The 26,087-nt window shown below is 41.7% G+C and overlaps 1 protein-coding gene across 2 annotated transcripts in view; it reads left to right on the top strand.

Annotated features, from left to right (window-relative positions):
• Positions 1-26,087, top strand: part of usp34 (ubiquitin specific peptidase 34) — a 75,393-nt gene that overhangs the window by 2,257 nt on the left and 47,049 nt on the right. For both annotated transcript variants that reach the window (XM_049572470.1, XM_049572469.1), the window contains exons 2-8: positions 6,492-6,582; positions 9,766-10,330; positions 11,995-12,045; positions 17,273-17,422; positions 17,756-17,823; positions 23,905-24,097; positions 25,659-25,720. In XM_049572470.1, the coding sequence (XP_049428427.1) occupies positions 6,492-6,582; positions 9,766-10,330; positions 11,995-12,045; positions 17,273-17,422; positions 17,756-17,823; positions 23,905-24,097; positions 25,659-25,720 (1,180 nt within the window). The remainder of the gene's footprint in view (positions 1-6,491; positions 6,583-9,765; positions 10,331-11,994; positions 12,046-17,272; positions 17,423-17,755; positions 17,824-23,904; positions 24,098-25,658; positions 25,721-26,087) is intronic.

Here is a 26,087-nt window from a genome sequence, read left to right as displayed (position 1 = left end):
CAGTTGAAGTTCCCGTTCGTCCTGAAGGTGTGCGATGGAGTTGAGGTCAGGGCTCAGTCAAGTTCTTCCACACCAAACTGGGAAAAACCCAGTCTTTATGGAGCTGGCTTTGTGTATGGAGACATTGTTGTGTTGAAGCAGGAAAGAGCCAAATACAAACAGTTTGAGGCAAACTATTGTCCAAAATATCATTGTATGCTGGAGGATTTAAGAATTCCCTTCACAAGTGAGAGGCTTAGACCAGATGTACAATGTCCAACGTCCATCTGTCTTATAGGAGATGTTAATGAGCAGTTAATCTCATAGGAGAATCTTCCCAGTGCTTTTGTCTGAGACGTGTCGCCTGCTTCCAGTTCTGTATGTTAACAGTTGTCGTTTATCAAAATATTCCACCTTCTGGTATTCAATGTTCGACTATTGTATGATCTGTAGCTATGCTGTTCATGTGCCAGATTTGGTTTTGGTTGTGTGTTTTGTGTAGAGGTCTTTGTTATAATATGGATGTGCAAAATATCTGTGTATATTTTTGGGAAACCCCAGATCAGGATGTCTCGTTGATGCCCATCACAAAGCATGTGCTGCATTGTGTTGCACAGTGACAGGAAGTCAAACAGTAGCTTTAAATTATTTTTCACCTGCGTTCTTACATGTCAGAGGTCATTGTGTGGAACATTTTAGTCCTCTTGCATTGTGTAAAGTTAGATGGACAAAATGTATGTTGCACCTTTAAATTAGAGCTGGGTATCATTTGAGAATTTTCATTACCAGTGCCAGTACAATACATGACTCTCAGTACAGAAACAATACTTTGTTTTCAGCGTTTTACTTTGAGAAATGTAATCTTGTTTTTCTTTCTGCAAAACCCATAAAAACCCAAAGTTTTCAAATGTTTAATTTTGTCTAAACACAAGCAGCCACATGAAAACTGTGTCTAAATAAAATACAGCTTAAAACTAGTAGAAATTTAGATTTGAAATCTGACCAGGGATTCAGTGCTACCATTCAGGACTGGAGAGGATTCGACAGCATTTAATAATCAGTGCTACGTATACATTAAGTTGGTATCAAAGGTGTTTTGGTTCAATACCCAGCTGTACTCACAATGTAAAAACAATCTACAAAACATTTCCAGTGGTTGGCAACGAGATGACACTATGAATAGATTGTGTTTGTTTACTTCTCTGTTTGAGGTTTTGATGTGATTTGGGCTTCAAGTTGTATGAAAGTTAAAGGTTGCTGTGTGCTGACACACCACTGCACACACAATTTTACCTCGCTGTAGTTTGGCTGGAGTCTGACTCACATAACATGACAGAAAATCTGCAGCTCGTGTGCTTTTCATGAGTCCAGCAGTGAAAACTGGTTGTATTTTTGTGGCAGTACGAGGCCCGTTGGGCCTTTCCAACTCTGCTGATATAAACTAGTGTTGTGGTGGGTTGGAGGGGGGGCTCCACAGCGGGGTGCTGTCAGCTGTGACAGCTCTGTCTACAAGACTGGCAGGTCCATGTGTTCTGTCTGTGGGTGACCTGTGACCTCAGATTTGCTGCAGCAGCATGTGTTTGTGTGCGTATGTAAAAGGCAGAATCCCCTTTTACAACAGGGAGCTGTGTTTCCTGACACAGGGCTGAGCCATGCGGTTTCCAAAAATGCAAGGGTTTGTTTCTTCTCTGTTTCATGTGTGAATATCTTTGGGTGTTGGACTGTCAGACAAAACAAACTATCTGAAGATGTCACCTTGGGTGCTAGGGAAGTTGTGATGGACATTTGCATTATTTTCTGACATTTTCTAAATGAAATTCAGCCTGTAGAAAACTGTGGTATCATTGTATAAAACAGTTTGTGCAATGTGGGCATGTAGGAAGGGTAGGAAAGTGCATCATATAAATTCAGCCTTAAGACTCTTAAACCACACACACAAACTTAAACTGCTAAAATATAATCGCAGGATGATGCAACTTCAACAATAAAGAGTGGACTTTGAAGTCCCAATTTATAAACATTTGCTGAAGACATTTTGACGTGTCACAGCAGGAAAACACGGGTGTAAATAACAATATTAATGATGGCTGAATTCCATTTAGCTGCGTCACTTTCAGGGTCCTGGTATTTTTCATGCTGGCTCACAGGGACACAACAGAGCCATTGTTAATGTTACTCACGACACCTATGATGCCCTTTCCTACTATAACAGGGGAAAATGTCCTCAGTGAAAAAGGGCCATAAGAAGTAATAATGGCATCATTGTTGTTTTTAGTGAACTTTTACTTAAAGTAGGTAAATTAGGCCTCATTCACATTGAGGTTACAACGTGACCAACAACGTATAATCCAGTGCTGAGCAAAACTACAACATGCAGAAGGAAATGTAGTCATAACGCGTGTCCCTCATCGTTTTCATACTTCATTTGGAATTCACATGGTCATGAGCTGGAGACAGAAATTAAATTTAAATTGGGTGTAAAATTATTCTCTCAATTACGTAGAATTTCACTTTGGATGTACAGTTAACGTTTAGGGGGCGTAGGGCTTATGTTGCCTCTGATTTGAGTATTTTATTAAGTATTTTTTTAACATACTTTTAATTTAAAGTAGCTGTTTTTCAGCTTCTTTGCTTTAAAGGTTGAGTTGGTAAGATCTAGGGGGATTTAGTGGCATCTAGTGGTGAGGATTGCAGATTGCAACCAGCTCAAACTTATCCCGGTTAGAATTTTTTAAGTGTTCATTGTTCAGGAGGTTTTAACTGGAGGCTGAATTATCCTCCTCTCCAAAACAAACAGACTAGGTGATTTAAACCAGTAAAAACACTGAATAAAACAGTTTCACGTTACAAATCAGTGTTCATCCAACGCTGTTTGGCACATCGCAGACAAGCTGCGCGCCCAGCACCTGCTTTTTTTGTGCTCGCCTTATTTCTGATCCAAACGTTCAGGAGGTTTTTACTGGGAGCCGAATTAACCGCAGAAGTCTTCTCCTCTCTAAAACAAATGGTCCTGGTGATTTAAACATGTAAAAACACAGAATAAAGCAGTTTCATTTTTAAAAAAAATGTGTTTTTCCAAGGTTGTTTTGCATGTCAGAGACAGGCTGCTATTCCAGCACCTGCTAATATGTGCTCAGCGTTTTTATATGATAACTTAAGATCCAGACGTTCAGGAGGTTTCTGCCGGGAGCTGAATTAACCACAGAGTTCTCTTCCTCTCCAAAACAGACAGACCCAGGGATTAAACCTGTAAAAACACCAAGTAAAGCAGCTTCACGCTAAAAAAAATCTGTGTTTTTCTGACGCTCGTGTTGCTTACAGTGGTGGTTGACGCAAAAACGTGAAGGGCTCTATCTAGAGCCAGTGTTTGGTTTTTCCATTCTGGGCTACTGTAGAAATGTGGTGGTGAAACATGGCAGTCTATATTGACAAGGACCCGCTCCCTATACATAAACAGCTCATTCTAAGGTAATGGAAACACAACAGTTATGTATTTTTATGTAAATTTACACTAAAGAAAACATACTTATTATATTTTATTGCATTCCTGACAGTATATCCCTTAAAATTCTACACGCTGGACCTTTAATCTTTGGATTGACAGCTTCAGTGATTCAGCCATTTATCATCCAAATACTGATTGTTCGTTTAAAAATTATTGTATCTCTTGAAGCAGAATACTGAATCCCTTCAAACCAGAGGATAATACGTGTTAGTCTGATGATGAAGTTGTTTTTTGTATCACATATTTTGGAGTTTTTCCCTTCTTCACGCACAGTGGAAACAGGTGAAGTTGTGCCATAAATCCCTACTGTGCTTCTACACTACCCTTCAATCCAGACAATGAAATTACAAAATCCAGTTGCAGTGTTTCATTGAAATGTTACAAAGCCTCTCTTCCACCTGAAATTCTTCAGAAATGGAGATAAGACAGAAATTAAAAGACAAATGCCCAACATCACAGGCTCAGTGGCACACAGATCTCTATCAAAGAGTGCCTTTCTGACAGATGTTGTCATTCCGCGGGCTTCAGATCTTTCTCCTCTGTTGGCTTTCAAAAGCACATTTTAGCTAAACTGTACTTAGAGTGTCACAGCTGGAACGTTCATGTTTAAACGCCTCCAGTCTGTCTGAACGCTACAGATGCTGCTGAGCTGAGGAGTGTGATAACACTGTGCAGGTGTCCTCCCCCTCTTTGTATTCATATCCACGGTGAGCTGCAGCCATAAACTGGGTTTAATGTTGGCACCTGGCGTGCCCATTCGCAGACATCATCATCACCATCATCATCTTGGGTTGCAACGGTATGAAATTTCCACGGTGCGATAACCGCCTCGGAAGATATCCCCATTTCATGATATCATGGTATTGCAGAATTTATACTATTATCAGTCAGATTGATTCTTAAAGGAATGAGAACAGAAGGGTTAATTTTGGTTTAACAAATGTTTTATTACTTTAATTTACTAATTTTGTTAATGGAAGTATGTTTAAAAAGTCTCGCCTTTAGAAAATAACTAAAATAAAAGGGATATTCTCCGTACAGTTGCATTTTTTCCAATATCGTAGATAAGCAAATGTGCACTATGATTACCGTCAACTTTTAAATCAAGGGACACCCTAAAACGGCTGCAACCCCACTCAGCACGGCTGCAGGAAGACTGTCAAATCTGTCGGGCAGATACCTCAGAGAGTGAACTTCCTCCTGGGCATTGAAGCCTCAGAGGAGCCTCTGTTCACTTGTAGAGCTGAAAGTGTTTTGGTTCAGTTCAGAAAAGCGTACTGCTTGCACAGCTAAGACGGCCGATTGAAACTATTGTCGCTGTTTTTTTTTGTGTGTGTGTTCTCTCTTTGCTGTCAAATTTAGGTCAGCGATTCAGTGGAGACACTTGATTCCTCTGAACTGGGTGTGACTGATGTGGATCTTTGAAGGCCAATACAGCAACAGTAACTTTAGACTGGAGCTGCTGAATACTGGTGCCAATATTTAATGTCTTTGTTGTAGGGAGCCTTCAAACTGTAGCCTGTCTGATAAAGGCCTTCGAGGCCAGTATCAATATGTTAAAGTAAACATGTTTATTGAGTTTTAGTACATTTTTGAAAGAGAGAAAATAACAAATAATGAGAACTGAGTTGGGTGCACATTTTGATCCTGTGTCCGTAGTGTCCCTTTGGTTTATTCAGATCCAGATTATGACAGCGTCCTCAGCGTTTGCAGTAGAGGTGAACAATTTCTCCAAATTTCTGGGAAAGGTTTCCCCCTAATTCCTTAGGGAAAATCAGTCAGTTTTTCCATCCCATACGTACAGTGTGTATATATATATTTGTTACTGTGCCAGTTGTTTAAAATGTGTTCCTTTTCATACCAGTTTCTAGTTATTGCTTCCATGCAGGTGTGCAGACTTTTGCAGATAATAGAAAGCCAGTGTTACAAACTCTGGGCGGGAAGTTTGCACATTTTCCATGTGGTATTATGGGAAATTGTGGGATCTAGTGTTTGTGGAGGTTAAGTCAGGATATCTTGTCCTCTGTCCTCTTTGATTATGACCATTCTTTATGTATATTTTAATAAAAGTCTCTCTTGGGAGCCTCCATACTTTAAGGGTGAGGTGCAAAACTAAATCGCTGGAGTACCCCTTTATCATCTCACAAATCTGGATATTAAACACTTGGGGCATGGATACTGTGCTGCACTGAGGCAGGATGTACAGTTAAAAGAATACTTGGCACATCTAATTCAAAACAGGTGTGAGTAGGACACCGTTTGCAGACGAACTCCTGCACACACTCGTAACTTGCAACAGAAATTGATTTATTGCGATTAAGGGCAACTTAGACAGTTTGTGGGAGACTGCAGAGGGATGTACAGTTAAACAATACATTTTGTTGCTGAAGTTAACAGTCGAAGTAATTATAGGATGGCTGTAAATCTTAATCTTCAATGGATATTAAATTATGACAAATTAAAGTAAAAGCACAAATAAAGCCGAAACGTTCCTTTGAATTTAAAGTAGATAAGGGTCAAATTTTTCTAAATATGTAGCATATAAACGTTACTATACTTTTTTTTTTTTTTGATTGTCTCAACATACTGTAAGCTGATACTTGAATATCTGGGATAAACCATTATTGGTCAGTAACTTTCAAGGGCATGGGCACAGGTTGCGTCTGAAGCAACCATAACAAGCAACGATCATAGCCAAATAACATGAAATCCTGAGTGCAGCTGTTGCGCCCTGAAAAACAGGCACTCGGGAAGGTATGTGTGTCGCTCTGGTGTCACTCTGGTGTTTAAGTGTGCCTTCAATTCTACATTGGAAACAATGGATTTGAGGGTGCACAAAAAGAAGGCGATGTGCACGGCCCCTAAAACCAGCCTGCAGGTGACTGGGGGAGTTTTGTCAGCTGGTGCGTAGAGAGTAAAATGTTAAAGTAAGATATTATTTTTCTGTTTCGTTCCTGAGATGTATCTAGCTGTTCTCTAACAGGTATGTTCTCTTGCTTCTCCTCAGTATCGGATGCAGACGGCAGTGAAGGAGGCTTCCAGCTGAAGAAGGAACATGCCCTGCGAGTGCTGGGCTACATCAGCTCCTGGACACAGAGGTCAGTTCGTCTTCCTCTGAAGTCTCTCACACGAGTCAGCTGATAATGTTTACGTAATTAGGCTCAAAGAACAACAAGGTGGTGAGGTGTTGCTTGGCCTCATCCCGTGTGTTGATTATTCAAAGTTCTGCCAAACTGTAATAGCCACCTGCAGCTGTTTGCTTTTTCCTACAGCAGTCCTTCGTTCCTCACTAAGGCTGATGTATAGCCCATGCATGAGGCCTACGCTGTTGTGAGCATTTACACTTGTGTGGTGGTGTCTCTGCGTGGCTCTGCAGTCACACCCACAGTTAGCTGTGGGGTTTCTGTGCCACTGTGTTAAGTTACTGTGCTGTTTAGTTGTCAAGCATAGACATTGAATTTATTTTGATAACTTTAATGTAGTTGAAGTGTATCTGATCAGGACTGTATCGGCAGACACCCAATATTAAATGACTCACATTGGGATCAGGGGCAAGAAACCTTCCCTGGACGGTAGCATAAATCCTGCTTCAGTTGGTGTGATCAGGGTTTTCTGTCCAGGCGATAGATTAGTGTGTCTTTAAACAACAATAGAAAAGAGAAGAAATCAAGCTGGAAAACCATTTTGAAAGTGATCTAAATCAATGAGGAAGTTCTTGACATGAGGACTCAACAGTCATGATGGCTTCTTACACGCTGGAATAATATGGTTCATTGGAATCGAGTGACTCAGTGTGACCATCTTCAGCAGCTGGGGTCCAGCTACCTACGAGCAAGAAAAATGATTCTTGTTTTATGGGAGCAGAAACATCTGATCTGCTCTGTCAGTAAACGAAACTCCTGAGTAATAATGATTTGTTCTGTTTTTATTCATCCAGCTGGAGTGTTTTATATTTGGCGTAATGAAGGAGACTTGAAGTCGCTGACCTAAACATTCAAAATTTTGCTGACTCATTTGTTTAAACGTTACCAAGAAGCACTCCGTCCTTGGGCAGGCTGTGCTTTAGTTGTGAGTGTGTCATGCTTCCATCTTTGTTCAAAGTAAGAATTTGCCGGTGACGCATGCTGTACTTTAACTTCAGTGATGTGTGAGAGGTGCACTGAGACGTGGCAAAACATCAGTGTACTTGCACACACTCAGTTTTCTGTGTGAATAAAAAACTTGAATGAAAGTGTTGTATTTTAAATTTGACTCCATCTGTCGTCATCTTAAGTGGCAGTCAAAAAAAATTTAGACTCCTTAGATTGAGTTTGTTGGAAACAAAGTTGAGTCTGTGAAATCCAAAGATTGGACAGAAACATTTTTACGCAAAGTTTCAGTGTACTGAGAAAGTATCTAACTGTCTGTCTGTCTGTCTGTCTGTCTGTCAAGCTTCAAATATCTCATTATATTTTATGACATCATTACCTAAAGAAAATCCTGTAATTTACCAGATTAAATGACTTATTGTCATTTTGTTAATATAATTTATAGTGCTGTTAGTCTGCCCTGTGCATACCAGGCCCCCAGGATGTGCGCCGGACTTTGAAGCCAATTTTCGTAGCGGCCAAACAGTTGAGTAACATCTGTCAGGTGATGCCATGTGGCCCAAAAAGATTTTACCATTGAGTAACATGGCGAAACAGATGTCTGTAAATCAATGGATAGATATTTTTTTTTTAGCATCACAACCCTTGAGAAATGACTTGTTTCACTGTCAGACTTAAATCCATTTGGACAAATAAGGTTTGGAAGCTCTATGGGCCGCACAGTGCAGATCATCCATGTAATTTCACCTGCACAGTTGAACTTTTTGGCATCATGCTCCACTGAGCAACTTTAATAGGAATGAACGGGACTCCACCTCCAAGCTGTATCTACTTCTCCTTAAACATAATACAGGTGTGTGCGTCCCTTTGTGTGCAGCAAGTGGGACAGCCAACAGTTTATTTGACTGCAGTGAAAATGTTGTTTTTGAAAGGCTAAACGCCAACAAATATAGATTGAAGCAAAATATTTTGTTAGATGAAGTGCAAGCTGTGCAGTCGTATATCGATATAAACGGTGTTGTCTAAGTCCATATCTTGCTTGAAAATATATCAATATATTGTAAAAAAAAAAAAAAAAAAATCAATATTCTGCCCAGCCATACTGTGCAGCATTAAAATACAGATTTAGATTTCAATGTCAACGTCGTAAATGAAGCCTCTGTTCGGTACAGCCCTATAACACTCGGTAACAACAGCAGCAGAGAAGAGTGAGAAATCAAGTGTAGAGAGTGTACTGCTTCGTTTGTGCTTCTGACTCAACAGTCTGAGCCGGATTTTAGTCTTCAGAAATCAAGAAATTACCAATCTCTACATAATTTAAAGGGATTATTTTTATTATTATTATTAGTCGTGACATGTAACACAGCAGAGTCAGCCTCTAGTGTGATGTATAACACATGCGACAGCAGCGCTTTATAGACAGTAACAATGACATAACATAACAGTAACAGTCATTTACCGTGCCTGTTTAATGGCAGCTGATCTCGTCCTCTGCTTGGAGCATAAAGAGCTCCTGAACCTCATTGTTTTCCCAATTTAAGCCGCTGTTTTTCTTCTTGGAGTTAGCTGTTAACTGCTAACAGCTACTTCTAAAATCTCCTTCGGTGGGTCGCATGCATAGCGTGTGTCAAAATGTCACACCTGTGCTGCCCATGATCTTGTCCTGCCAGTTGTCCAGTTTATACACAGGTCGTTTTTTGGTGCTGTTACTACCTCAGATGCTCCCTTAAAGGTGAGACCACTCGTCTTGACAAGGCAGTGTTAAAGCTGGCAAGAGATTATTGCCTTAGAAGAGAAGGCTGTGTGTGGTCCTGCACCAGCTCCATCAAGTCAAAACTCTGAAAACCATTTTGGACCATCTGCCCAAACTCCACCATCTCCAACCTCAACTTCATTGCTCCTTCTCTGCCCAGACTGTGGACTGTTAGAATACTAGTTACTGAAACGTTCAGAGACAGGTTTTACTGTTTCTTGAGCAGGTTACATGTCAGTGAGTTCTTTTAAGTATAGCGCATTTATTTCCTCCTTGGTTTTGTATTTTTATCCCTGTCAGAATGTCACAAATGACGTCACAGTTATTTTCCTCATTCGTAGCTCCATAATTACAGTACCTGACTGACTTGAGAGTGAAGCTCTGCAGCCATGTTGATTGCTTTTTTAACACTTCCTGTTTCTTCTCCGTTGTGTCGTCAGACAATGTCTCTGCTGCTTCAAGGAGTACAAGCACCTGGAGGTCTTTAATCAGCTGGTCTACGCCCTCATCAACCTGGTCATCGCTCAGATCAGCAGCCTGAGAGACCGCCTCTGCAGCGTCCAGGACCACACTCATAAAGGAGCCGGGGGTGAGGGGGTGGGGTCTGAATGGAGCGGGAACGAGGCTGCACCCGGGCCCCTCCCCCAACCGTCCTCACCCGGGGAGGACGAACCTGTGAATGTGGAGAGAGACTCTGCTGAAGAGGACGCTGACGCTCCCGACCTGAACCAGAATAAGACCCAGAGCCAGGGTCAAGGGCAGGCTCAGGGGGCCAACCAGCCATGTGAAGCCCAGATGGAAGCACTGGGTCCTGGGGAGAGTGGCAGTGGGTCAGGGGGTGGTGATGGTGGTGTCGGAGCAAGCGGTGGCAGTGACAGCCAGGACCCGTTCAGCTCCTGGAGCACAGAGGAGAGGGAGAAACTGCTGCTGTGTGCCGCCAAGATCTTCCAGATCCAGTTCCCCCTCTACACAGCCTACAAACACAACACACACCCCACAATAGAGGTGAGGACATGACCCACAGCACACACACACACACACACACACCTAACACACCACCATACCAAAAAAATCATATGAAGATAAGTTAACATAAATGCATTATAAACAATTTTGATAGGAATCCTTTAAATATTCTTTTTATAGCATTGAAACTAAGATGCGTTCTGAGCCAGACAAAGTTTCGTGTAGACGGCATCAGCGTACACACATGGAAGGTTTAAAATGTCTCCAAATTTCTACTTTAAACAAACCAGTGCAGTAGGATGTACCAACAATAAATCCAAAAACGCTGATCTCCAATTTGTTTCCCTGCCGTATTGTGAAAAAGATGGAAGACAACAGCTCGGGCTTTGGCTCCAAGCTAGACCAACATCACGTCATCGCCAACTCTGTGTCCTTTTTAGGGGGAAAGAAACGTGACGTCACATCAGGAGAGAAACGTGAAAGGGCTGAAAAATGTTTGTGTAGCATGTTAACCTAGGCTTTCACGCAGTTTGGTAAATCGCCAAATGATGCTGGTGACAGGTACTACTGATGTTATGTAATTTTTTACGTTAGTAACGTAACAGTCATACGGTATAGCAGCATGGTAAGCCGATTAAGACAACACTTAGCCTAAAGATACCTGGTGATCCAATCATATATAGATGTCCTGATAAACAATATCTGGCCACTGTGTTGGGTCATTGTGCCACTTGGACGGTGGAAGACTTAAGGAACATAATGATAATCAACCTTAGTTTATTAAGGTATCTTGAACACTTGCTCAGTGCCACCAAGAAATTAGCATTTAATTCCCGTAAAACCACAACTTCGAGTTTTTATATTTTTGTTTGTGTGCAGATTAAACAAAGGAGATATGTTGAGATAATTAGTAAACTTTAGAGATATATGGGGCTTCTGTGGCTTAGTGGTAGAGCAGGCGCCCCATGTACAAGGCTGTTGCCGCAGCGGCCCGAGTTCAGCTCCAGCCTGTGGCCCTTTGCTGCATGTCACTCCCTCTCTCTCTCTCTCCCCCTTTCACACTTGTCTGTCCTATCGATTAAAGGCAAAATGCCCCAAAAAATATCTTTGAAAAAACAACAACTTTAGAGGCATATTTTTGTAACTTTGGAGTTATCCAGGCTAGTTGTTTTACCCAGCTCCCAGTTTATATGCTAAGCTAGGCTAAACGTCTCCTGGCTCTAGCTCTGGATGTAAAAGTGATATTGATTTTATCACCTCTTAGCAAAACGAAACAAAGCAAATACACATATTTACCAAAACACTGAACTAGTTCTTTAAGTATATATGTTGGATTTCCTAAAACTCTACAATATGGATATCTGTCTCTACCATATAAGACAGGAATGTGTCCGCCTCTGTTTAGATCAGTTTGTTTCTTCACACTCACAGAGGTGTGTTTTTGTCAGTGCCCTGTGGTGTAAACACACCAGACCATTGTAGCATTTCTGCTGAAAACCAAAACACATTATTCTCTGCTCAGGCTCTTTTTAACACCCTCTGAATGTGAGCACAATGGCCCGGAATTCAGAAACATCAGAATTCAACAACTGAACAGAACTCTGCCTTCAAATAAGAATTACTCTCTCAGGCTGACACAAGTTTTTATTGTCATGTATGACCTCTACAACTTTGATCTCATGGTCTCTTTTTCTTTTCTTCAGGACATATCTGCTCATGAGAGCAACATCCTCGGCTCCTTCTGCGACATGAACGTAAGAAATCTGCTTTTTCCTTTTTTCTCTGAGTCAAGTGAAGTGTACACTCTGCTTCCTGTCCATCGCCTGACACCTATAGCTGGAAATGATCCCTCAAAAACACATTGTTGAAGGGCCAGTTCAGACCAGTGATGACAGTCTGCTGCAACAACCACAGACCTCCCTATTCATTTTAATGAAACTCCCATCGCCTAATTCACTATAAGCTGCTTTGGGAACAACTGTGTGCAGAATGCTTTAAGAGTGAACTTCGTCTCTGTTGTCCTCTTCTTGTGATGGTTGTATTTCTGTAATTTAATCAATCCTGAAATTATTGGGAAGCTGCACGAACAAGCTCCTGGCCCCAAACCCAACAGCTGTGCTGCATCCCGAGCAGGAGCAGGGGTGATGATGAAGAGTAGATGTAGGGCTGAGGCATGTTCAGAAGACATCAGGGGCCCGTTAGTGCCAAACAGTGTCATATAACTGGCTGAACAGATGCAAGTTCATTGGTCACATCTTTTCTCCTTCCACTCTAGTTTTGGTTCTTACCCGAGGTCAGCATGCATACTCTGTGGAAATGAAATTAAGCAGGTTTGTGCAGGCCCAAGGACAGATTAACAGGAAAAAGGTGCTTCATCATGGGCCCTGGACTGGGAGAAATACTTCATTGTTAGTAACACCAGTTTTCACTGAGTCACCTTCTATGAGTTGTCTAAAAAATGTCTGAAAGTCATCTCTACTCAGCAGCAGTTGTGTGGACAGCAGTGTCTGTCTGATGTCTGTCACCAGCTCAGACGTTAATATCCCAGTGTGACATTCAAAACTTTCTGGATGATTAACTAAAAATAATAATCAACTTCTGTCACTTACAGCAGCTGCGCCTGTGTGACATTTATTATAATAAAATACTCAGTAGTGAGTTTTTTAGTGAACCTAACCAAATATGGAATTTTGATCTCAGTGTTGAACAAAATAATCACAATCATCATTCTGCCATGATTGTGCAGCTCTACCAGAACTATATCACGTCATCATTTCTCTGTTAGTAAGAAAAGTAATGGGATTACGTGCATTTGTTAGTTACTTTAGTGCAATACCCCCCTCAAAGTTGACCTCTCAAAATAATGTTCAGCTCAGTCCTTGGCTCTGAAATAACTCCATGTCTCTCCTGCAGATATAACCATGGACACTAATGGCCAAAAGATGTATTAGAAGGACTAAATAACGGACTCCAAGACGGCAACTGTTCAGTCCAATGTAAATTGCTCGCCTAGGGAATAAACCCAAAAAACTTCTAGCCCCTGGGTTACTTCCAGGTTGTGTGGCCTATTGATTACGGGCAGTCATCCCATCATGCCTCAGTGGCACAGCTGGGCTTTGTGAAAGAGAACGGCCTTCCAGAAATTCTCATTCTGCCATTATTATGCAGCTCTACCAGAACTAAATCAATTCATCGTTACTCTATTAGTAAGAAAAGTAATGTGATTACATACATTTATTAGTTTTGTGCAATACCCAATGTTACCTCTTGCTAAGCCCCACCCCCCGAAGTTACTGTTGCTATGCAGTTTTGCACGTGCCGGTCCTGAACAGGACTTTCTCTAACATAATTTTAGACCTCTCTAAATAATGTCGTTAGCCGATGATCAGTTCACCCCTGAGCTTTGAGGTAACACCGTGTCTCTACTGCAGGTATAACTAACTTTATGTATTACAAGGATTAGATAATGGACCCCAAGATGGTGCCTGTTCAGTCAAATGAGAATTGCTCGCCTAGCGTGTGTGCCAAAAAATTTTCTAGCTTCTCGGTTACTAGTAGTGTAGTGTTCATCCCATCATGCCTCAGTGGCACAACTGGGCTTTGTTAAAGAGCAAACGGTGTGTTCCAGAAATTGGAAAAGGCGTTGCTGCATGGCCTTTAAAAAGTGGTAACAGTAATTGAATACACGTGAAGTTAATAGCACATTTGATGGTATAGTTGTACACTTTTGACTCAGACTGAAGTACTGTCTGCTCAAGTGTATTACGAGTAGTTCTGAATAAAAAGACTAAATCCTTATTCTTTAATTTATGTGCTGATCTTAAATCAGTTTTGCATGTAATGTACGGGGGAGTTTTTATTGTCTCCTGACCTGAGAGGTTATCAGAAACATGACACTCACGCAGCTGAGTATCCAAATATAAACGTCTGATCTAAGGCTTCACGTTGCAGCGATCTGCTCTTTGTTGGGCGGCACAGCTTAAATTTATTCCGTCCTGTGGACTCTGCTCACTTCTTTTTAATATCAGTGAAGTAAAGGACTTCATATGGGATGGAAAGCCCTCCAAAATGGGAAGTAGATTTGCAACGAATCAAGCACAGGAGCTATCAGTTATTTTGAAAAGACGACATTACAATTTGGTGAATCACCTTTAAATTTGTAAAAATGTAACAATACATTTCCTCCTCATCAAAAGCAGAAAATGATGTACAAAAGGCATGTGTCTCTTCTAGATGTCTAGATGTCTAGATTACTGCTATTAACAAAGGCAGCAAATATCACACCAGGTAAAGAAAAGAATCCAAGACTTAAAGGTATACTATGCAGGCGGGATTGTCTCCAGTAAGATTGAAAGTGAAAGCCAACCCCTGATTCACTGTTTGGCGTTTTGCTTTGCTGTATTTGCATTTTTTCGGTGCTGTATCTCTGAGATGCCTGCTGTTTACAGTCTGGCACCTGGTTGCTACCCTTTTTATAAAGTCCCGACTTCGCCTGAGCACTGTGGGGGTACACGGCCGCAAACATCCCAAACACAGAAAATAAGAGGAAAATAAAAAAAACCCAGGCAGAGGGAAGCGTTTCTGCCACACACACGTAAGTGATGATTGAGAGGGATTATTTCTGTGTGAGTCTATATAGTGTTTTTTAGAAGAATCCTACATGGCATATCTTTAAGAAAATAGTAACTCATGTTCATGTCAGATGTTTTTCTGGAAAAAGACCGTTCATGTTTTCAGTTTTGACTCACAGAGGCAGACTGTTTGTATCAGGAAGGCCTGATATCACAGTTTTGGTTCATGTCAGTCAGTATGTTGACTTTTTCGAATTGAGTACTGTTCTCTGTTTAGCTAAGTATTGTCCACATTTCCTGCCCTCTGTGGTTTGTTTTGTCAAATGGACGCCCACATTATTACAGTGTGCTGAGCCTCATAAACTCCATGGTAACAGGGTTTCATTGGCCTGCGCTCTCGATGCTGCTCTTTGTGTTCTGAGATGAAATTTTTAAGAGATCAGAATCAGTTTAATAACTATGTTTCAGAAAGGAATGCAGTAGACGGAGGTTAGGACTCGTATTGTGGAAGAAACAGTAAAAGAGCTCTGCTGGGTGAGTTTCCGTTTCTTCAATATGGTTTGGTTTTCTGCAGATGAAGTCACTGTCCCTCAGAGAGCAGTAATGCGTCCCTGGATAATCTGCTAGCTCGATGGCTTTTTACCTTCCCACCGTAATAAAGTTTCATTAAGCTCAGGGGTGGGATGAATTTGAGAACAGGCTGTGTGAAAAATGAGCCGGACAACTATGAAAAAAACTCCTAGTTTTTACTGTTTTTACTGGTCAAAATAACTGACACACAACTTAAAAATAAATCATGTACCTGAATTAAAATACACTGATTTCATTTACTGTGTTTAGAGTCTCAATCAAGTCAAAACAAGTTCGTGATTTATTGTCATGTGCACCAAAATTGGCACGACGACATCATACTCACATAAATCCAGAAAGAAATGTTTTGAATCCAAACTGCTCAACAGAAGCAATTGTTAAGAAATGCATCAGATCATTTTTTTGTCTTTTAGATGACTTTTTTGCCTTTCAGTAGACAGGACAGACAGGAATTGAACCCATGGCCACTGCAGCACGCGCAATGACTTTGTACTAGGGCTTATAAATTTGGACAACACCGTTTATATCGATATAGGGTCAAGCTCCTTTACATGATCATACCAGTGTGCATCTCTCCTCTCTCACACTCTCTGCACAGCTCTGTCTCACTCATTCACTGGCAAGTTCTCCTGCAACTGTCAGGGTGTTTTCACATATAGTCCTTTTTAAACAAACCGAACTCAGTCCTCTTAAAGTGGACCAACAGAAGAAGGACTCTGTTCTCTTTCTGTTCACACTATAGCCTGTTTATAATATATATATATTGATGTGGCACTGCAGTGCGGTTATGAAGCCCTTCGCTTTCAGATGAACTTAGAATTGGAGGATAACCTTAGCGTGTCAGTGCTAGTCAGTTGTCATTTGATGTATTCTACATTCCGCATCTGGAGACATGTCAGTATCTTCCATGGTGGACCAAACTACTCCTCGTCCTGCGTCAAATGGCAAAGAGCAAAATGAACCTGGAGCACTTTGTGTTCACAAGGCACAGGTTAAATGAACCGTACCGTCGGGGTGGTCTGAGTTTGGTTTGCTTCAGAAAGATCTGACTTCTCTTGGAGTGTTCACATACGCACATATACAGAACTTGAGTCCACAAACCAATGGGCGACGTCACGGTAGCTACATCATTTATAGAGTCTGTGGGTGCACTGCACTGAACAGAAACCTCCTGTGATTTTGCTATTTTGAGACGAAGTAAACTCACAGATCTGTACCTTAAAATCTGCGTAAAAATGGACAGGTGGACACCTGCTCTGGCTCTGATTGAGAGTGAGAGGCTGGTACCAAATAGAACATTGGACACAGAGAAATGGAGATCTGCTTGGGTGCATGAGACCCTCAGAAAGAGGAGAAATCACAGGGAGTACCAGCAGCTGGTCCTGGAGCTTGACTTGTCGGTTCAAGGCTTATCTGAGGATGAGTCGAGGAGAGTTTGACAATCTGTTGTCAATCGCCTGGCCAGACACTTGGACAAACGAGAAGTAGCTGAGGCAGCAATTGGTTGAGATATGTCTTGCAGCTTGTTGATAGTGAGCTAAAGTTAGCTCACCACAAACCATGTGAGCTACCACCTGTCGTTTCGCCGCCACAAAGGGCCCGCCTCATAGTTCATCTGATTGGACAATGGAAAAAACAACAATGACACCGAGTGCTTTTCCGCTATGTGCACCAAAACATTTTTGTGTTTCCTTCTGCATAAAAAAACTTCACAGCTGACTGTAAATGAGCACAAGTGGAAGAAGAATATGACACAGCTTGTGATAATGCATCATGACTTCATGAGATGTATCTTGTGTTGTGTCCCCTTATTGTCCAGGACGTGGAGGTTCCTCTGCATCTGCTGCGTTACGTCTGTCTGTTCTGTGGGAAGCATGGCCTCTCTCTCATGAAGGAGTGCTTCGAGTCGGGCACTCCGGAGAGCCTCCCCTTCCCCATCGCACACGCCTTCATCACCATCGTCTCCAACGTGAGTCCACAGACACAAACACACAGTCATCAACTCCCTCTTGCTGTGATATATGTCTAAAACCCAAATGTAACACTCGAAAGTCAATAAATCCTAACCACATGAAAGATTTTGATATTATTTTGATGATACGTGATATTGTTTTGTCAGTTGCCAGTTTATTAGGGACACCAGGCTAAATCTAACTCAGTTTAATACAACAATCATGTAAGAAATCCTCCACTAACCTGTCCACACGTTGTTTGAGCCACCTGAAGTTTTGAAGGACGCCCATCTGATGTGTTTTCATGAGTTTCATGTTAAATAATTTGTGTCGTGTGCTCCTCCACACAGATCCGAATATGGTTGCACATTCCTGCGGTCATGCAGCACATCATACCGTTCCGCACCTATGTAATACGGTGAGTTCACTCCAACCATGTCAAAGTGTTAACAGATGCTACAGTTTGCTTTTATGAGGGAACAAAGTTTTACATTTTCTGCAGTCACATGCTGGTAAACTTGTTTGCTATCATTCAGAGTTGTTGCACGTGCTTGTTGGTACAATAGCTACATTTTACGCAGGAAGTCTTTATCAGGCATTTCATAAAGCAAATGATAATAAGCCTGCACATGTATACATGCACACACAGAATAATCAGCCAGGCCTTGGGACCAAGTAATGAACAAAACTATACACAAACACACCGGTAGATCCAGTCTGGGATCTTGGTCGGTAGCGATGTTGGGCCCAGATTATGTGGTGATGTGAGAGGTTTACAGATCCAGTCTTAAACCTCCCAAACTGCTCAGAGACCAGATCATTTTAAACATGTTTGATATTTAGGATTTAAAATCTTGATGATTTTGGTTATGCTTGCGTCAGTACAGAGTAGCTAAGGGTTTGCTAAGCAGTGGTAAACATTCAAGCCCTTGGGACTAACGTTAGCTGACATACTACTGCGGACAGATAAAACCTCCAGGTCTTGCCACAGAATAGATAACCCATGTCGACCATTTTCTGATCCAGGCTCGTTTAGCATTTTGCTTTTGTTTTTCTCAAAGCACCACATCAGTCTCATTTTGTTTGTATCTGCTTCACCATGAGATCACGTGAGGTGGTGCATTCAAGCTCCCTCTGGCCAATAACCTTAATAATATCCTGTAGTGTGTAATGTGCCATTATTGAGTTTCTCCTTATGATGCAACCTGATTTTAAAACTCCTGTAGTCTAAGCCCAGGTTAAGACTCAGAAAGGTGAATTCCCCTCAACATACTTAATACAATTTAAATACAGTTATCTCTGGGTAATAGGAAATCTATTTCCCACGCACCTGTCTGTACACAGATGTGCAAAGACCACCTTCTCTGTTTGTTCGGTAACATAAATTGAATTAGGAAATTCTGCATCCTCCAGCCATGGATCTTCCCCAATAAGAGAAACATTTTTCCAGTTTAACTCTGAGCTCCTGCACACAGCCACAGGCCTGTCTGAGTGCCTGGTTTGTATATGACTGAGTAGCTGCCATTTTGTTGATCACCTTGCCTCCCTGTCAGCCCAGCATCCACCAGCTCCTCCGCCCAAATCAGGCTGGAAGAAACGTAGCTTCTGCAGACAATTTGAGCGAAGCTTTTTGATTTAAATCAGAACAAAATGGAAATGTAGATATGGCTGCCAGGTCTTCATCAGTAATCTGATCAATCCTTTGTTATTCTGTACTGCCAGATATTAAAAACGCACTTAGAGCACCTTTTTAGATGCTTTGGAGAAGCGTGCGAGTTTAGGTGTGTGTCTCCATTGATCTTTGCTGCCATTTGAAGTGAGAAAACCAGACGTGGTCGATTTTTGTCTCACAGCTCTTTCCCTCTCCGTCTCTCTCACTCAGTCAGTCAGTGCACCTCGCTCATTCGTGCTCTCTCCCCCAAATACCAAACTGCCACACATGTGTTGCTAGGAAGAGCTTCTGTCACCATGGCAACAGTTACCAGGCCTCTAGTGAACCTCTCCTCACATGACCCTAGAGGAGACAGAGCGCCGGCAGGCCCGGTCATGTGACGCAGGCAAGCTGATGCTCCGCCGCCTCTTCTGTCTCACTGAGCAGAGACACACAGCGGTGGAATACAATGATTACTCTAACAGGAATGACGATTAAAGGGTCATTCCCGGATTTTATTAAAACACCATCTTCCCTGGAAACAGTGTTGATGTTTCAAACTCACCACAATTCAGTATTTAAAAATTGCAAACGTTATTGTCATAAAGAGCTCTGAGATTGGTCCGAATTGTGTCTACACTGAATAGGAGAATATTCTTTGTCATCCAGCTTCAGCAGCCAGACTCTAAAGGGCAACACACACCAGCAGCACATGATGCAAGACAAAGACGCATGAGCACACTTGCTTGGAGTGACAAGATGAGGGATTAGGTACGTTAACGTGGATTCATAGCTGAGCAAAGCTGTACAAGAAAACACAAAAAACTAAATAACACTCAGTACTGAAAAAAACACTGAAGCTTTAAAAGTGTGTACCCAGGAAAGCTTTAAGTATGGTACAGACTCCAGTATGTAAAATTTAGGGGATTTTTTGACATCTAGCAGTGAGGATAACAGATTGCAACCAGCTGAAACTTATCCTGGTTAGATTTCCTTCAGTGTTCGCTGGTCAGGAGTTTTTTTTACTGAAATATCTGCAGAGGTCTCTTTGTTTTCAACACAAATGGACCAGGAGTCTCATTTACAAAACAATGGGTTGGATCCATGCTAAAAATGTACAAAAGCCAGAAATGGTGCCAAAAGTATTTGACACTCACTTAAAACTTGGTAGGTAATCATAACTTCAAATTACTTAATTGCGGTCTACACACAAGCCGCTATACGAGAATTTTGCCCAAATGAAATACATAAAAAATTTGCATAAAGTGTGTCTTAAATGAGAAACAAACTGATCACAGAACAAGTTAGGATCAGTACAAAATCTGAGCATTCAGTGAAACTTTTTGGTCCTTTCTTTGGTACAAGGGATCGATAAGTCAACCATCAGCTGTACTTTGTTTTAAAGCTAATTTACAAATGTTAAATGCTTGCATCGTCATAGTCCGTATATTAACATACTGATGCCTCACACAGCCGCGAGCATAGCTGTAGACTTTCTCTTGTGAATTCACGAAAGGATTCTGTGGGCTTTTTGGTCGCTAAACCTGCACAAATAAGACGAGAAAGAAGAAACTGTATAGTTCTCAACGCACCCCTAATTGCAGAGTCCTGCACAGGTCCTCCCATACTCGTACCAGAACTGACCTGTTCCCCATTATTATGTCTGAATCAAAGCTGCCCCTGCCACACCTGTTAATAAAAGTCCCAAGACACGACCCGCACCCGTGATTAAACACACACAAGCTACAGTCCCTCACATAAAGCTGGGTTCTATGTTCTTGAATAACAAATCCAGCAGAGGCTTTGTTCGATGCCGGGATGGCAAAAACTTTGAGCGCATTCACTGCCAGGTTAGGAAACATTTTAGCATGCTCCTTCCACCGCCATAATACGTCCAAAGGATCCTCTTTGGGTGTCTTGAACTCCATGTAGGCTGCCACCTCATCCTCAGGCTGCAAAGTTTCATTACTCACGTCAGTAACGAATGTGATGACAGGGTCAAAGGTTTGACTTGTGTCATTGACTTTCAAGATAAAAGGGATTGCGGATTGATTGTAGTGATTTAGATGTCACAATATTACACACACACTGCACATCTTTTTCGTTTGTTTTATTCTGAATATTAAAAAATACATATTTTTGTTCTCAGCTACTGCCTGCCTGCGTGAAGTTCATTTTTACCCGTGCCCGTACCTGTAAATTTATATATATAAACATATTTTTACCCTATAACATTTTGCGGGCTACCCATAGGTTACACGTGGGTACCCTACACAGTGCAGGACTCTGCCCAGGCAAACATGTCTGTGCTCATATGCTATTTGCATGTATTTAAATAAGGTATTAATCTTAGATTGGTTGCAAAATTGGCAATTCTATGCAAATGAGCCTCACTGCAAAAACAATCACAAAGATCAGCACTAACAGCCACACACAGTTACAGTGAAGCTAATAGCATAGTTGGTGTGAGCTACAGTACACTGACAGACTGGGGTATTAAATCCCAAATACAAAGGCTACATTTATACTTTGCCACATAAATAATTGCAACCCGACACAAAATGGACAAAATGCACTCAGCTGTAAAAGTTTATGGGTGTATCTGTGCTGTAACATCATCAGCACAATATCTTTTGTAAATCGGACTTTGAGTCGTGGAAGGTAGCGGTTGCAAGTGATGCGCAAGTTATGTTGCTATCAGTGGCCGCAGTTCAGTCTTTGGGAATTCCCTCCTGAGTCTTGGTTGACACTCAGTTCTGCGATATACCGGCTTTAAGGTATATCATGATGAAAAAGTTGACGTCATACCACGTACATTTGCTATCTACGATCTATCTACCATTGCATACAGAGTTTGTGCTTGTTTTTTTCCTAAAGGTTGTCATTTAGTAAGACTGGTTAGATAATTCAAAGTTACATTTCCTGGAGCTTTTTCCCCCCCTCAAATGTTGATTCTGTTGATGAGGTCTTTGAACTTGTTTGTCCTTTTAAGTGTGTTTGATCAGCGAAACACAAACAAGCAACTGTAGTCTCCCAGCTCATCAGGAAAGATCTGAAAACCACAAACCAACTGTCCCGGCTCAGAGTGGAGACTGGATGAGTCAGCAGCACTCTGCTGTTGATCAGATCTCTCAGTGTTCGCCCACACAGGGCTAAAGAAGTAATGTGATTAGAAATGAATCTCAGAAGTTACAGAGTTTTTCAAATGTTTGAAAAGTTTGATTCACAGTCAGAAATGAGGGAGTGAATTGTGATGTTTTTGTCGGGTCCAACCGTCTTTGTCGTTATCACAGTTGTGATAAGTGTTGGCCTGCCGCCCACCACTTACTCTAAGTCCTCCTGCTGAATTTCTTTGCAGTCAGAAGTGCTGGTGGTGAATTTTGAACAGGGTGTCGATGTTTCTGCTAAAACAGTCGTAATGAAAACACTAGATTGAGAAGCTTGTTTCAGGAGAGCATTCCCCATTCGTTTTCACAAAGTAATCACTTGTCTTCCAGGGGTCAAACAGGGTCAATTAAATAAGAAAAGACAAAAAAAGGACAAATGTAAGGATCAGAAATGAATTGAGCAGAGCTGAGGATCCACCACTAGCTGTCACTGTACCGTGGACAACATGAGGGAGTGCATATTCATCTAGAGTTCAGGCATTGCTGAAAAGGGTACAAGACAATGCAGATGCTTGGAGTATTTTATGCCAAAAGTTTTTCAGACTCTGCATGATGGGGATCAAGGAATTCCACACACAGATTGAAAGCACAGAATAGCCCAGAAAACCCTGGAGGGGGAGGGGGCTGGAGCCTATCCCAGCTGACATTGTGAGAGAGGCAGGTTTCACCCTGGACAGGTCACCAGACTATCACAGGGCTGACACATAGAGACAGACAACCATTCACACTCACATTCACACCTACGGACAATTTAGAGTCACCAGTTAACCTTTATGTCTTTGGACTGTGGGAGGAAGCTGGAGCACCTGGAGGAAACCCACGCTGACACAGGGAGAACATGCAAACTCTCCACAGAAGAGCTCCCCCACCCTGAGTTCGATCTGGGAACTGTGAGGCGACTTTGCCAACCACTGTGCCAGCCACTCAGGGGCACATGAAGCCAAAATGGTTCAAATGCTGCGTATAAAGTTACCCAAATGATTGGTCACTGCTTCTACTCTGTGCGGCCCAAAGAGCAGGTGCACTGGAGACTTCCACCAGCCGAGCCAACTACTTCTGCTTTAGCCCTTCGTTAACTTGAATCAAGATAAAATAATACATCGTACAGCTCTGCTAGACTTTCCAGATGTTATGGATTAAATCCAGATAGTGAAAGGAGTCATTTCACAGGGGTTGTGATGCTCAAAAAATGTCTCCACTGATTTACAGATGTTTGTGCGTCATGTGAGTCATGTGGGGTAAAGTCTTTTTGGGCCGCAGGACAATGCTTGATGGACAGGGAAGTTGTAATCACAATGTTTGGCCACTACAATAATTGGCTTCAAAGCCCCGCACACTTCCTGGGGGCCTGCTAACCCTGAGGTCATTTCATTTATTTTGATAATTGTAAAGCTGTTTTTTAATTTCAGTAGGAGTGGCATTACAAAAGGCAAAGTCTTAAATCTAACTTGCCTTAAGGTGTAGGAACCCTGAATTAGAAAACCCACATCAAGTCAAATGTATTGATTAAAAAAAACTGTTAGCACCTTAAATGTTGTTTTTGACATTAAGATGTACTTAAAACTCTGCTCTTAACACAGAACCTCATTGTGTCCAGACATTAGCATTCAGAGCAGTAAGTTTAAGTTATTTCAGTGAATTTTGTGTCCTAACTCATTAAGTTTTGGTTGTCTGCCTGCAGGTATCTGTGTAAGCTGTCGGACCAGGAGCTGCGGCAGAGCGCGGCGCGCAACATGGCCGACCTGATGTGGAGCACGGTGAAGGAGCCGCTGGACAGCGCGCTGTGCTTCGACAAGGAGAGCCTGGACCTCGCCTTCAAATACTTCATGTCCCCCACGCTCACCATGAGGCTGGCAGGACTCAGCCAAATCACTGTAAGTCACTCCAAATATGACTGAAGTCATTCACACAGCGTCGCCTGGATTAGGCCGATGGGGATTTTTTAAACTGGGGCTCTTCACCGTAGCACCTCAGCAACCGTCCTGTGAGAGACTTGTGTGACTGACTCTGGTTCTTTATTCGTCATTTGAGTCTCAGCTGCAGTTCTGTTTCAGTCAACAGAGGTCTTAGTCATGGGGATTTACAGTTATGATTTATGACTGACTTGAAATTCTGTGTCTTGCTCACCCCTGCTCACCCCTGTGAGCAAGACAAAAAAAGTACTTTAGGTTTTATGAAAGGTAAACATAAAATGTTGGAACTGTGAGACTTCAGTGCTCATTACATGCCAGGAAGTTCAAGATATTTATTGTCATACGCACGACAATTAGGGAGAGGCAGTTGTTAGCAATGAAAATCTTAGAAAAATTGAGAATATACGACTAAAGATAGTGCAGAAGTTAAAATATAGAGATAAAATATAACACGTATGAATATAAAATAAAATAATATAGATTTGTGGTAGACAGGTGTGCAGTAATTGCAAAATGAATAAACTGTAGTGTTTTCCAGAAAGAGTCTTCTGATGGGTGAAAGATACTTGGGATTCCCCCAATTCCTTCCTTCTTTTTTATGCCGTCTCTCCGGTGATAACCGTGGCTGGACGGTTTATGTTTTCATGTCGACTGTCTGTCCATATGTTCTACGTATGTATGTACATCCCATCCTTCTGACCGTGAAATCTCAAGAACGCCTCAAAGGAATTTCTTCAACTTTGGCACAAATGTCCACTTTGACTCAGGGATCAACTGACTGTTTTTTTTTTTGTGGTCAAAGGTCATTGTCACTGTGACCTTGTCTGTCTTATTCTTGTGAATGCAATATCTCACTTTGGAGGGAGAGTCTTTAAATTTGGCACAAACGTTCACTTGGATTCAGTGATTAATTGAGGAGATTTTGGTGGTCATAGGTCAAAGGTCAAGGTTCATGTGACCTTATCTGTCTCATTTTGTAAATGTGATATCTTAAGAATACCTGAAGGGTTTTCTTCAAACTTGGCACAAACGTTCACTTGGACTCAATGATGACCTGATTAGATTTTGGTGGTCAGAGGTCAAGATCTGTGTGACCTCATCTGTCTCATTCTCATGAATGCGATATCTCAAGAACACCTCAAGGGAATTTCTTTAGATTTAACACAAACGTCCACTTGGACTGAAGAATAAACTGATTAGAATTTTGTGGTCAAAGGTCAAGGTCAGTGTGACCTCACAAAATCTGTTTTTGGCCATAACTTGAGCATTGCCTGGTGCGCTGTTTCACTGATTTGATTTAGTTTATAAAGGCCAGTAAAGACTTGTTGACTTTGCCTATATTTGCCAAGAAACGGTGAGAATTACAACGTAGAGCCAGTTTAGTAACAGCTTCTTTCAGTTTTAAGGTTTTGGTATGACACTGATGGGAAATAACCTTTTACAAAGATGTATGATGTATTATGTCTTCACTCATCATGGAACGTGTGTGTGTGTGTGTGTGTGTGTGTGTGTGTTTCCTCAGAACCAACTCCACACCTTCAATGACGTCTGCAACAATGAGTCACTGGTGTCCGACACAGAAACGTAAGTTGGCTTAACGGGATCAGATAGCTGTGCTCAAAGGCGTCCATGAAGGTATTTGGGAAGTATTTGGGTCTGCTTTAACGAATTGATGATATAATGGCATTTTGCTGTTCTACACAGACAGCTTTAGTTTTCTTCTGCTGTTTTCTTTAAAAACTACATCGTCCAGTTTCCCACTTGTAAATAAACTCAAACTCAATGAGCAGCGCTAAAATCAACCTGCGTAGTTGTCCCTCCATTGTGACATTAGAAAGTGTCACATTTATCTTGCAAGTGTACTCTTCTTCAACGTTTGCTTTACTTCCTGGATTTTCCCCACATGGAAATTCTGACCAATCAAGAGCAGCATTTGATCTGGTCTGCTTGT

This window comes from Epinephelus fuscoguttatus, linkage group LG3 (genome assembly GCF_011397635.1).
Source record: "Epinephelus fuscoguttatus linkage group LG3, E.fuscoguttatus.final_Chr_v1".
NCBI classification, from domain to species: Eukaryota; Metazoa; Chordata; class Actinopteri; order Perciformes; family Serranidae; genus Epinephelus; species Epinephelus fuscoguttatus.
The sequence above is the reverse complement of the archived record's forward strand: the minus strand, read 5'-3'. Positions and strand labels throughout refer to the sequence as shown.